This window comes from Epinephelus lanceolatus, chromosome 18 (assembly GCF_041903045.1).
Source record: "Epinephelus lanceolatus isolate andai-2023 chromosome 18, ASM4190304v1, whole genome shotgun sequence".
Taxonomy (NCBI): Eukaryota; Metazoa; Chordata; class Actinopteri; order Perciformes; family Serranidae; genus Epinephelus; species Epinephelus lanceolatus.
Window position 1 is genome coordinate 25129332 of NC_135751.1, and position 12888 is coordinate 25142219.

General features: G+C 38.9%; 1 protein-coding gene across 1 annotated transcript in view; it reads right to left on the reverse strand.

Moving 5' to 3' along the window:
- Positions 1–1122: 1122 nt before the first annotated feature.
- The window catches only part of LOC117268684 (nuclear GTPase SLIP-GC-like), a 43038-nt gene continuing 31272 nt past the window's right edge, over positions 1123–12888 (reverse strand). Inside the window, exons 14-23 of the mRNA XM_078161032.1 lie at positions 12591–12712; positions 10850–11023; positions 10589–10743; positions 10269–10395; positions 7682–7790; positions 7436–7569; positions 5848–5926; positions 3773–3854; positions 3645–3689; positions 1123–3521 (exon numbers count right to left, since the gene is read on the reverse strand). Coding sequence (XP_078017158.1) covers positions 3656–3689; positions 3773–3854; positions 5848–5926; positions 7436–7569; positions 7682–7790; positions 10269–10395; positions 10589–10743; positions 10850–11023; positions 12591–12712 — 1016 coding nt within the window. The 3' untranslated portion in view covers positions 1123–3521; positions 3645–3655. The remainder of the gene's footprint in view (positions 3522–3644; positions 3690–3772; positions 3855–5847; positions 5927–7435; positions 7570–7681; positions 7791–10268; positions 10396–10588; positions 10744–10849; positions 11024–12590; positions 12713–12888) is intronic.

A 12888-nucleotide genomic window follows, 5' to 3' on the forward strand; every position in this document is an offset into this window, starting at 1 on the left:
ACAATCAATAATCACACACAACACTGATTGTCATTCACGATTTAAGCCGACACAGTAGGACTAATATCTCTCATAAGTGTTTGGTACAGCCACAAGCCAACCATCCACATACTCACATTTACACCTGATGTCCTCTAAGAAGAAAGCTTTCTGCTGACCTGTCCTTTTGACTCTCACAAAAATAGTCTTAGATGCATTGTTACCGGCCATTACCATTAATCAGAAATTAATAACACACCCCAACTGAGCCTGGTTGGACATTAAGAGCAATCATTATAAGGACAGAAGCTAAACTGACATGTCTTTCTCTACAATAGAATCTTTGGAAATGAACAGCACCCGGACTGTGTAGACATTTTCCAAAATGAGGACCAAAAGCAACATTTTTGAATAACAATGTTAATGTCTAAAAAGGCACAAACCTTCAGCTTTAAGGTAGCAAATAATTAATATAGGACACTTGATCTAATGTTCAAACTGTCTTACAACCAGAAGGTGGTAACATTGGGGCCCCACCCAACCACACCTATTCCAGGTTAATGTGAGAGGTGAAAATCATAACAGTTTGGTTGAGGCTGATTGCCTCAGTCATTGTGGGGACGGTTACCTCTAACAAAGTTACAAAGGCATAGTGAGACATGTCATAAAACTTGCTGGCACACAGCATCAACAGCAGCTTACTCACCGTGCACACACCCAAACTCACACAGAAAGGATTCAACCGTCTGTGCCAAAGAGGAGCTAACCTCAAGGCATACTAGATCAGCCAAAGAAGTGAAAAATGGTTTGTTAAGAGTGGTGACGAATCACTTTTTGATTGTTTTTTTGTTGTTGTTGCATCAGTCAGAGGCACTTTGCTAACATATATTAGCATAACACATACCTGCCATTACCACTAATCTTAAAAACGAAACACACCTCTGTTGAACCTGTTTGAACCTGAACAGCAATTAATATTACTGTCACCTGATGGCATGTGAATGTTTAAAAAAATCAGACAACACTATAAACAAGCACACTGTTAACCCTGCATACACCTTTTCATAGAGGGATCCTTTATCAGCACTGGGAGTGCACTGACTGATGAGAAGGAAACAAAAAGTGATGCTGATAATGACCGTGCAGAATTACACAATCTTTACACACTGACATGCTCTGTTTCACAAACACCAAGACTATGTGAACAAGCCTATATTAATGTCTAATGTACTGTGGTATAATTTACCAAAGGACAATATATTTACAACAACTACTTGGACACCAGATAGATAGCATTTGTGGTGTCTGTTACTGTAAGAGCTTGGGTACTGTAATGTAGATTTATGTCAGGAAACTTAGCTTTAGGTAAGAACTTTTAGAGTTTTCAGTTAGAGGATTTAGACAAGAACAATGTTGAAAAATCTGTTGTTTATCTTACAGTCAAAATTAATATAAACCAACATCAACCACAAAGAAGCCAAACTACATGTGGCATTCACAAAAGGGAACTTTATTGAGGTGTATTGGACAGTATACCATATTACACACATTTATGCATTTAAAATCAATGTAGATTAAAACAGAGCAATTGTTGAGTAAATAACAAAAAGCCAAATACGCTAGTTTATTACTATAATCTAGACTAGTTCTCTCTACTTCTTATATATGAATGAAGACATACACAAGTCATTATTTTGCAGTAAGCAACAGTTTTGTCCTTGAAGATGAAAGAAAAACATCAGGATCACTCTTTGAAAAGTCTGTGTCAGATCTAACTCACAGTATGTATTGTAAAGAAGGTTCAAGGTTTAAGTGAGACACCCAAAATATCATTAAAATCATTCAACGTTAAACAAATATAATTTAAAAAAAAACATGGAAAAAACATGCACATATTCAAAAAGAAGAAAAACATGTTTAATTGTGAAAAACAAAAAGTCTCTGGGAGATCATAGTACACTGGTGGGTTAGACCCACACCATAAAAACCACCATAGTCCCGTTTCCACCAAACACTTTCAGTATAGTATCTTTGGAACCAAAGTAACCCTTCAGACATGGTACCTAGACCCTAGAGTGTCCACTGCAAACAGTACTCTTAAATGTGGATGGGGTTGTTGTCACTCACTGCTATGTCCAGCACTCTATTGACACAGATGGATGTCTGCACCTCATTTATCGTCCACAGAACGAGGCTGCACGCTGACATTTTCAGAACAAAATAAAATAGGCTGCAGTGAGAGTCTCTCTCCATGGGATATTTAAAAATAGCAGGTTTGTGAATTTAGTCCTTCTCAGGCAAGCTCAGGGGTTTAGTGTTGCTGGTGCCCACAGGAACAACGCTCCACAACGCTTTTTTTCTCGGAGTGAGGATTGGGATATATTCTGTCACATAACCCCACCAAAATGAATACATATTAACATTTGAAGATCCACTCATTACTAAAAGTGTATGTCCTATAAAAACTAAAGTAATGGTCAAAGTTGTCACAGTGACATTTAAGGTGTGTTGATTCACGTTGTCAGCTCATGCATTGAGTAACATTACAAGTTAAGGCCCGAACATACTCGGGCGGAATGTACGCTGAATGGACTCCGCGGAGGTCCGCGCGGACTCAAAGCGGACGTCCGCAAACCCTGTGCACGCAAAGCTCAGATTTTACGACCGCACGGACTCCGCTCCATGCACCAGTGACTGCTCGGCATGTATTTTTCACATCGTGGGGATTGTTCATGGACATTTTTACAGGAAACTACAACGCGGAAGTGCGCTCGACTATGGAAGCCCGAATGACTGTAGACATTCCTCGTGGAGTCCGCTCCGCTCATAGTACGCCCGAGTATCTTCGGGCCTTTAATGTTCCACCTTAAAAGTCGCCAGTAGTTGGCCTAGTGAATGAAGTTATTTTTTTCTCCGATTCCAGCTGCTGCAAGAGGCAGCAAAACATCCTTTCATTTTATAGTTACAGTCTAATAAAACTTGCCACAGTATGAACAGTGGTTACATGAGCTTCAAAATCAGCCACAACTCAGCCCTGAACAGAGTGACCGTCCTCTATTGACCAATCAACAGACTGCAGTGTTCACATCTCCACCTTTTAGTTCCAGATCTGTGTGCTAGGTACCCCAACAGAAGGGGGACCAAAAATGGGGACGGTACAGAACGGTTCCATTGGTACCATCCACAACTTTTCACAGTGGAAACGATAAAAAACACGTACTGAACTGAACTGTAGTGTACTGCTCGGTGGAAAAGGGGCTTACATCTCTGGTTTGAATCCAGCTCCCTCCACCCTTCTCCCCACATTTTCTGTCTGCCTCTGATCTATAATCACTTGAAAGCAAAAATGTCTCTCTGCATGTAATACACAACAACAAGCAAACTCAAAGTACATTAAAAACTCAAAAAGAACAGGGATACGATAACTTGACAAAAATGGTTGAGATCAAATCCAGAGGTGTCATGTCTCTGAGGGATCAGTGTGCCCACAGGGACCTTCAGTGGGTGATCAGGCATCTGCTGATTCTCTCCACTGAGCAAACCTGAAACGTCCACCAGAGAAACAAACAGTGAAGTTGTGACATTGAACAGTAATGAATTACAGCAGGGCTGTCATATCATCTCTCCCATCATCGACTTTGATCATCAGTTTCACTAAAACTTACCTATGCACACGTCATGAATGGGTTGCTGGGACAGGTGGATCAGCACTAGTATAATTAAAAGCATTGTTAGCATTATTCAGAACAGTTCATAGTCAAAGAATTATGTGGACGTTTAACAACAGTTTTACCGCATCGGTGGTGGTGCTTCAATTGGGCTTTTCATCAGTTCATCATAGTGGTCCTTCACCATCTGGAACTCCACTGACACGTCTACAAAAACCCCCAAAACAAAACATATTGTTCACCAGTGCACTGGTCAATTATTAAATGGTTGGAAATGTGGTGACTTATTCATTTCAATTAGATATTTACAGTATTTTAGTGATTAACATATTTCTATTTTTAAATGTTCCATTTCGGCTTGTTCTCACTCCCAACTCGTCAAATACCACCACTTTGTCAGTGACTTTGGAAACAGATACAGACATATAGAGGCACCTTTTGCGGAGGTATGATACGCACTGGGCAGCGGTATATTTCTGATGCTGCTGGCAACTGCCGCAGTATAAAGAGCCAAAAAGTCCCTATAGGGCAGGTGGGAGGGTGGATGGGACAAACAAACACCGGACACACACCTGGTAGTTCACTGTCCGTGTGAAACCAAAACTCAGTGGAGTTATTAAAAATGTAGTTGCTGGGATACCATACTTATTTTAGGACAAACCATGGTGTTTTTTCTAAACCTAACCACATGCTTTTATTGCCTAACCTTGATAAAATAAACCAAAAGCAAGGTGTTTTACCTATGTATTAAAGGGAAATTTCGGTTTATTTCAACCCATCTCCTATCATCCTAAATTTGTTTCAAGTGACTAGTGAAATAGAAATAATAGTTAGCATGTTAGCCGTTTGCCTAGATACAGCCGGGGCGCATAGTAGCGTCAGACCTGTTAAAACATAAGTGAACAGGCAACATTCAAGTGCAAAGTTAGTCCACTAAACAAGCTTTTTTTCCACAAAGACCGCCTCATATCGTTAGGATAAATGTCAGAGAACATATAGAAAACGACATGTAAACGTGTTGTCTTACCTTACCGGTGTGGTTCCATGTTAGCTCTGCTTTCCAAAGCTCGGCCGAAATATATCTCGCGAGCTCTAGATAAAGCCCAGCTGGATACTAACATTACTCCAGGTGGAGGTGTCTCGTCCTCGGTCACATCCAGACCTTGAAAATAAGGCTGCAACTGGTCCCAGTCCTTGCAACAGAGGCATTCCTTTCTGTGGGGAAGCTCTTCGTCAGTGTATTCTGACTCAAATAAATAAGGGCGGCCATCAAACTCTGCAAAATCAAATTCCTCCTCCACAAAGTCGAAGTCTGGCAAAAAGTCAGCCATTATTCTATAAATCTTTCATAAAATAAATGAATGAACTTTTCAGGCTACTGTCCGGTTCTGCCTTCCAGCTGTTGCTGCTTGTTCAGGCACACAATGAGATTGTTGCTTGTTCTCGCGATATTTCGGCCGCGCTTTGGAAAGCAGAGCTAGATGGTAAACAGAAGAGCTTCCCCACAGAAGAGGAATGCCTCTGTTGCAAGGAATGGGACCGATTGCAGCCTTATTTTCAAGGTCTGGATGTGACCGAGGACGAGACACCTCCACCTGGAGTAACGTTAGTATCCAGCTGGGCTTTATCTAGAGCTCGCAAGATATATTTCGGCTGAGCTTTGGAAAGCAGAGCTAACATGGCACCACACCGGTAAGGTAAGACAACACGTTTACATGTCGTTTTCTATATGTTCTCTGACATTTATCCTAATGATATGAGGCGGTCTTTGTGGAAAAAAAGCTTGTTTAGTGGACTAACTTTGCACTTGAAGGTTGCCCGTTCAATTACGTTTTAACAGGTCTGATGCTACTAGGTGCGTCCCGGCTGTATCTAGGCTAACGGCTATTTCTATGTTACTAGTCACTTGAAACAAATTTAGGACGATAGGAGAAAGGTTGAAATAAACCGAAATTTCCCTTTAAGTTTATTTTGAAAAAGGCTGTATGCATGTTATGAGCAGAGCTGTACAATTTCCTGAGAAAATGGAAATGTATTTAAAAAAGACATAATGTATGTAATAAGTGTCAAATGAGACGCTGTCCGTGAACGTCCAAAGCCAACACAGGATGCTACCTAGCACGTCATATTTTGACATTTAGATCCACTGACAAAATGGCGGTATTTGACGAGTTGGGATGAGAGCGCATTGTCCATTTACCTGGGATTGAGTCACCATCTGTATTGAGTGACAGCTCGATTGATTCCTGCATTGTGTTCAGTTCCCCCAGGATCAGCACCTAAATTAACAAATTCTTCATCACTCTTCACTCACACAGCCAAATATTGTGTTCAAGATGAACTCAATCTAACATGAATGAACTGTTTAGATGTGTGTTCAGAGAGCAGCTCAGACTGGGCATATTGGCTAATGAGGGGTTTAAGCTCAAAGGGCTAAAACCTTGTTGTTTTTGTATCAGTTTACGATTATCATTATTTTTATTATTATTTTTCTTGTGATTTCTTTTTGCAAATTCCTGTGAGATGGTGCATCGTAAACCAAGCAAATTTTCTCCAATGATTGGATGTTTTGTGCAATTGCTGCCTAAGTAATATAACTCCAAGCAGCCTGATGGGGGCACTATAATTAAAGGTTAACTTTAATAGTTATAACTCCTACATCGTGAGTGGGATTGGCTTGAAATGCGATTCACAAGTCCAGCTCAGTGTGTCCTACAAAAAAGCCTCAAAACCTATTAGAGTCAGCAGGTAAGATTTTTAGTCATTTTTAATTTTTTTGAAAAACACATTTTTTGACATCTCCTTGTAAACCGTTGGTCCAGTTTGTACCAAATTTTCTATGGATCATCGCTGGACCAAGCATGTCAACAGTTCTGAAAAGCTTGTTGATATCTCATGGTGTTTTGAGATACTGACACAATGAATGGCTCAGCACAAAAATAGACCTAACTCCATAACCGTTGAGCCAATCAACACAAAACTTGCAGGAAATGCCTAAAGTGGTGCCAGCAACATACCCTGAAAGTTTCATTTAAATCAAACACTAGGGGGCACACAAATGCAAGAAAAAATGGGCTTGGCATAACATTAATCAGGCTATAAATCAAAATGGCTTTTCGTCCAATCATTACAAAACATGCAGGATATGTTAAATAATAATGTTGAAGTAAGTGTGTAAAATTATTTTGAAATTGCTCAAAAGGGGGACACCGCAACAGAAGTTTGATTTTTTTTTTTGTTTTTTTTAGGAAAACACATTTCTGACATCTCCTCCTAAACCATGGGTCTGATTTGTACCAAATTTTCTGTGGATCATTATCAGACCGAGCCTATCAAGATTTATCAAAATTTTCTGATATCTGATTGTTTTAGAAGATACTGACCAATGAACTTCAAAAGGGACGTAGCTCAGTACATAAATAGACCAAACCTCAACAACACTTGGGCTGATCATCATGAAACTTGCAGAATATGTCAATGTACATACCTGAAACATACCCTGAAAGTTCTATTCAAAATGACCAGCAGGAGGCACCACAAATGCAAATACAATTACAAATGCAGCTGTATTAATTACATAATCTTTGGTATGTTTCTGTCTCAGATAAATAACAATAGCTGAATGTTTGTGAAAGTCCCTGTAGTGTTTTAGTAGCAAAAGCAGCTTTAAGACTTTTAACCTGAATACTGAACAAGTCTTCATGTAAAAGATGACAATTGTGGAGGAAGATAAAGATGTACAGCACATGTTTGATTAATTATATGAGGTATTTAAAAATGTGACAAACCATCAAGTTTTCCAACTGCTCCAACATAACGTTTTTCGCCCTCTGAAATATGATGTCCTTTGAATCTCGTACATGGTTCTCAATAGTGCTCCTCATGTTTTTCAGCGAGCCTTCTCCTCTAATTTCTGCTGCTTCTAAAATAAAACAGTTAAATTATGTCAATTACATTTTTCAGCGCAATCACATTAAATGTAGGTATGTAGTAATATTGAGTCAGGTTGTACATGTCATGGTCTACTATCTTACTTTTATAGCATTCTTGCATGTTTTCCTCGATTGTCTCCATCAGACTCTTGTAGATGATTTTCTTTTGCTCCCGGATGATTTTGTCAAGTTTTGTCTTAATTTTTTCTTCCTTAGAGAGACCACGAATTATACAGATTCTTTATTCTTTATTCAGGATCCCCGTTAGTTGTTGCCACAGTAACAACTACTCTCCCAGGGGTCCACACAAAATGCAAAAACAAGACAAGTCATTGAATGATCACATCATTATGTAGGTCAGGAGACATTATACAGGATGGTGACTATTAAACAGCATCATTACATGCATGCCTTTCATTTCATTTATTTGTTAATACAGGAAAGGAATTAAAAGTAACATGGTGTGTTACAATTAAAACTGGCCTGACTCAGTAAAAAACTGGTTTTCAGCAGGTTCCTGTTATGCAACAAAAATGCATTACAATATAAAATACAAACAGAAATAATTAGCAGAGGCTAAACAACAAAATGTAGGCAGCTACATAGACATTGCAGAGCAGTGGACTGAAATGGAGTGAGTAGCATGGGATATGGGATTGAAATCAGTGGTTGCAGGTCTGTCCTTCCATCAGGTGGTGTTGAAATGCGTGTTTAAAATGTGTAAAAGAGGGTATTGCTCTGATGTAGTGGGATCTCGTTCCAAAACTTAGAGTGAGTGTGACAAAATGATCTCTGACCGTAATTGTTTTTGTAAGGTGGTATAGGAATAAGTGCATGTGAGACTGATCTAGTGAGGTGTTGCTGTCTTGTGCTGTGACTTGGAAGTAGTGCACTAAGTGTGGGATTGGAGTTGTTGTGTAGGAGCTGATGAGTCCAAAGAGGGAGGTTACCATGGATCTTGTAAGCTTTGTTGTATATTGTTGCTATGGGTTCAATGTTTTCCTTTGTGGTGAGGGACCATAAATGATTGCATGTTAGGTATGTGTCTGAAACAGCAGGGGTGAGATATGGTCTGATCTTGTTCTAGACGTACAGTTTCTGGTTGAGCTTCTTTTTTAGGTTCTGAATGTGGTGTCTACTGTAAGTGAGATGTGAGTCAAGATATACTCCAAGATATTTGTAGGTTTCTGTGATGGTTAGTGTTTGATCTGAAAACTGAATAGGGTCAGACATAGATATTGTCTATTTAGGGGACTGAAAATACATACATTCTGTTTTCTTGACAGTGATAGTTAAATGATTATGTTTCAGCCAGTCATGTAAGTGGTTCAGATCAGATGATAGCTTTGAATTTAAGATGTCGGGGTTTGGGTCAGAGAGAATAATTACAGTTTCATCAGCATATAGAAAACAATTAGAATATTTACACACGTTTGGAAGGTCATTTATGTAAAGGAGAAAAAGTAGGGGGCCAAAGATGCTGCCTTGTGGAACTCCCATATTACAAGTTAGAGGTTGTTGGGTGAGATTTGTATTTGCTCAGTAAATATCAATAGTGCAGACATAGTTGATCGGGTGGAGCGGAAACCATACTGGAAGTCACTGAAGTTATTGCTTTCAAGGTGAGTGCTAAGTTGGTTGTAAAGGAGTTTTTCCAATAATTTTGATAATACGGGAGAAATGAAATTGGCCAGTAATTTGAAACCAGGGTTGGATCCTCAGATTTAAAAACAGAGGTGATTTGAGGTGTTTTCCAGTTGGAGGGAAAGATAGAGAGCCTGATACAGTGATTGATCAGATGGTGGAGAAGAGGCATTAGTCTTTAAGAAAACCATGTTTAAACCATAAATATCACAAGCACGAGAGGTTTTCAAGCAGTTCAAAATGTTAAACATTTCAAGCTGAAACCTCTTGCAATCTTTTCAGTTTCAGTAATAATGGTGATGATCACGATAAAAGGTCACTTTTATGTCCACGTTCACCAGCAACAGTTCTTGTGGACATTCCTGCAGTCACCATGCTAACAACAGGCTCCATTAAAACTTGCAGCACCTGTATAGTTATGATGCTGTTTAATCAGCATCTTGATATGCCTATGCCACACCTATCAAGTGGATGCATTATCTTAGAAAAGAAGAAGTGCCCATTAAGTCAGATTTGAACAAATTTGAGAGATATATCTACTGAGTGCATAACAAGTCTTAGATCTTTAACTTAAATCTGTGGAAATGGGGGCAAAAACAGAAGTGTTGCATTTAATTTTGTTTATTATACTTTTTGATGAAAAGCAGTAAAATATTTAAACTGATTTTCAGAGTAGGACCCGTTTTCCACCATGTGAGGGTGCACATATCTTTTGTTGACTTAGGTCCAAAATCTTCTTCGACATTGGGGGGATCTGTCGGCTTTGCAGCAGCTGTTAATTTTTCACTGAGTCAGTTTTAACTGACAGAAATACACTTGCTATCAGCATTTAATGTATTGATAAAGTCTGTCGATGTAATAATTATGAATATGTTAACAGGTCAAAATATCTTTTTTTTTCAGCATTAAGCCTTTCATTTCAGTCCTCAGTCACAAACTTGGTGCTTGGGTTGATTTGCTCACCCTTCTGCTTTCATCACCCCGACCTGGACAAACAGCATAATGATGGAATGATGAATAAGACGGTACCATCGTCAACTTTTACCTCTGTCTTGAGAAATATCAGTTGCAGTTCGACATCTTTGTACTCTTGCCTCTCTCTCATCAGCCTCTCTGTTTCAAGTGAAAACGTGTTGATGATCCCGTTGAATGGTCCACGTTTTGCTTCATTTCTGAAACATGTTAACAGTTTGAAATGTTTCATACAGGAAGTGTTGACAAGTTTGTGTTTTGATATTATAATTAGTATTAATGCATTATATTACATAATCTGTACAACTGTATGATGCAGAATTTATTAATTCTCCATAGCTTGTAAAGATTAGCCAACACAGGGTTTTATGTCTTCATGAGGTCATTTCTTACGGGAAGGTCTTCTTGAATTCCTCATCAATGCTGTCAGTCAGGCATGAAGTTAACTTCATATTGAGGTTTATTGGGGGTTTTTTCTTTCTTTGGTGAGTGCCGCCATTCTGAACTACACACCTCAGTATCCTGTGAAAAGCGCTCCCCTTCATTTTCTGAAAAAATAAAAATAAATAAATAAAACAGAAACATGTTAAAGATATAAATTCACATGTGATCCAAAATCAGTTGTGTTGATGTGATTAGGATTCAAATACGTACAGGCTTTAGGACCGACTTCAAGAGCCTTTCCCAGGAACTTTTGGATTTTGCAACCCCCTCAGTGAGGCATCTTTCAAAGGTGTCATAAGTCTTCTGCATGGGCTGTCTGACTTTTTCAAATTCCTGCTCCATCTTTTCTTCCAGCTCTCTGCACACATCTGTGTTTCTGTCAGCCTGAAATCAAATACAACACATTCAGTATTTAAAGCAGTGAAACTATACTGCTACCTGATTTGTTTTCTTTGAGGACAATATTGATTATTTATTTATTCATGAAATTCAGTTTGTGCAGAGTAATGGCCACCCTTTAATTACTAGAGCCGGAATGATTTTATCTGCCAGTAGTAGCCTATCATAGATATATCGGTATCGGCTTATATGCTGTCCAGTATGCACTGATATAAAAAGTTTATTTTTAACAGAACACAATGTAGGAATCAGCCCCAAAAATTCAGCGCAGTTTGGGCTCGATTAATTACTGTTGTTATGCAGCTTCTATGAACGTCAAAAATTCTGTAAATCGACAATCTTGATGACTAAAACTTCTGTATGGTGAACTGTAAAACTGTGTTTTGACATCTGCGTGCCAGAAGTCTGTCTTTTGCAAGTATTAATATAAGCTGACTTACTTAAACATTATTTCCTGTCCATATTAATTGCAAAGACAATGAGAGAAGTTTCATTAGGGCTTGTGTTCTTAAAGTGTTTTTCTCTGTCAGAAAAGTGTTTGCAGGCTGCTGGGGAGCACCTCATCAAATAAGTGTTCCCTGCACGTGGACAGACTTCACAGCTAACAACAAGCTTAAAACATGTATGGTGATAAAATACAACACTCACCAGCAAAATTCAGTGCCCAGCTGATCAAGGGCCCATTCCATTAAAACAAGTTTACCAAATAAGCCAGGCTGGTTTCGGTTAGTCTGACTCATTTTCAGTTTATTCAGTTCCATAAATCAAATTCAACATAGTTCAGCCTCAGTTACTATGGCAACTTATGTGGGGAAAATAACCTGGACCAGGGCCTGCTAACTGTCTGAGTTGTTGATTAATAACCACAGTTCCTGTAACACTGACCCGACTGGAAAACAATGACTGGTGATTGGTGTAGTTTATCTACCAAACACATTTTAAATACAATTAAAAAATTCAAATATGGAGGCCCTCATAAAATATAAATATATATTTGAAAATCATAGCAATGAAGAAATAAATAAATTAAAAAATAAAACTATTCCAGAGAGCATCAGGGACGATGGCTCATTTTGGTAGGTAGACTCCCATTGAGAGTTGTAGTGTCATTGAGCTGTAATGTCCTGACCAAAGAATGCCCAATGATTCAATGTAATGAGCCTGAAACCCAAGAACACAATGTACAATGACTTTACCATTGACTTTCTCACATGCTTAGTTCATTTAGGTTCAGGACATAAATCCTCACTTTTCTTAGTACACTTTATGAAACAGGCCCCTGCCTCCTCAGCTTGGGATAGATGGACACGGCCAGAACAAGCTTTTCCTCCATTTTCTTGGTTACCAAGGTGAAGAGTCCTGCCCCATCTAAAATATGATTGGTTGCCTGAGAGGGAGCAACAGTAACAGCACCAGCGCCTTTCTGAGTCAGAGAGCTTCGCAAAAGATGCTGCAGCACCTTCACGTTCTCTCCTCATTGGGAACAACTGAATAGAGACGCTGCCACTCAGAAAAAAACACTGTATGGACACTCAGCCTGACTTGATCTTACCCCTGCTCTACTTCTGGCCCCTTGAATCAGAGAGAGGATCCCATGAGCTCCTGACACATAGTTTAATGTCTCTGAGTGACAGTCATTGAGCTCTTGCAGAAATTCCTGAAGTTTGGGTATTTCTGTGAAAAAAAAAATCAGATTACATCTTACATACTTAAACTACATACTTAAATTCAAATGTCAAAATTCAATTAGTTATTTTTGTTTTAGTTAAAGTGGTGAATGTAAACTAAAACAAAACATGTGTTGGAGCTGTTGTACATTTTCTGTTATCCACAGAGTGCTCATATATGAG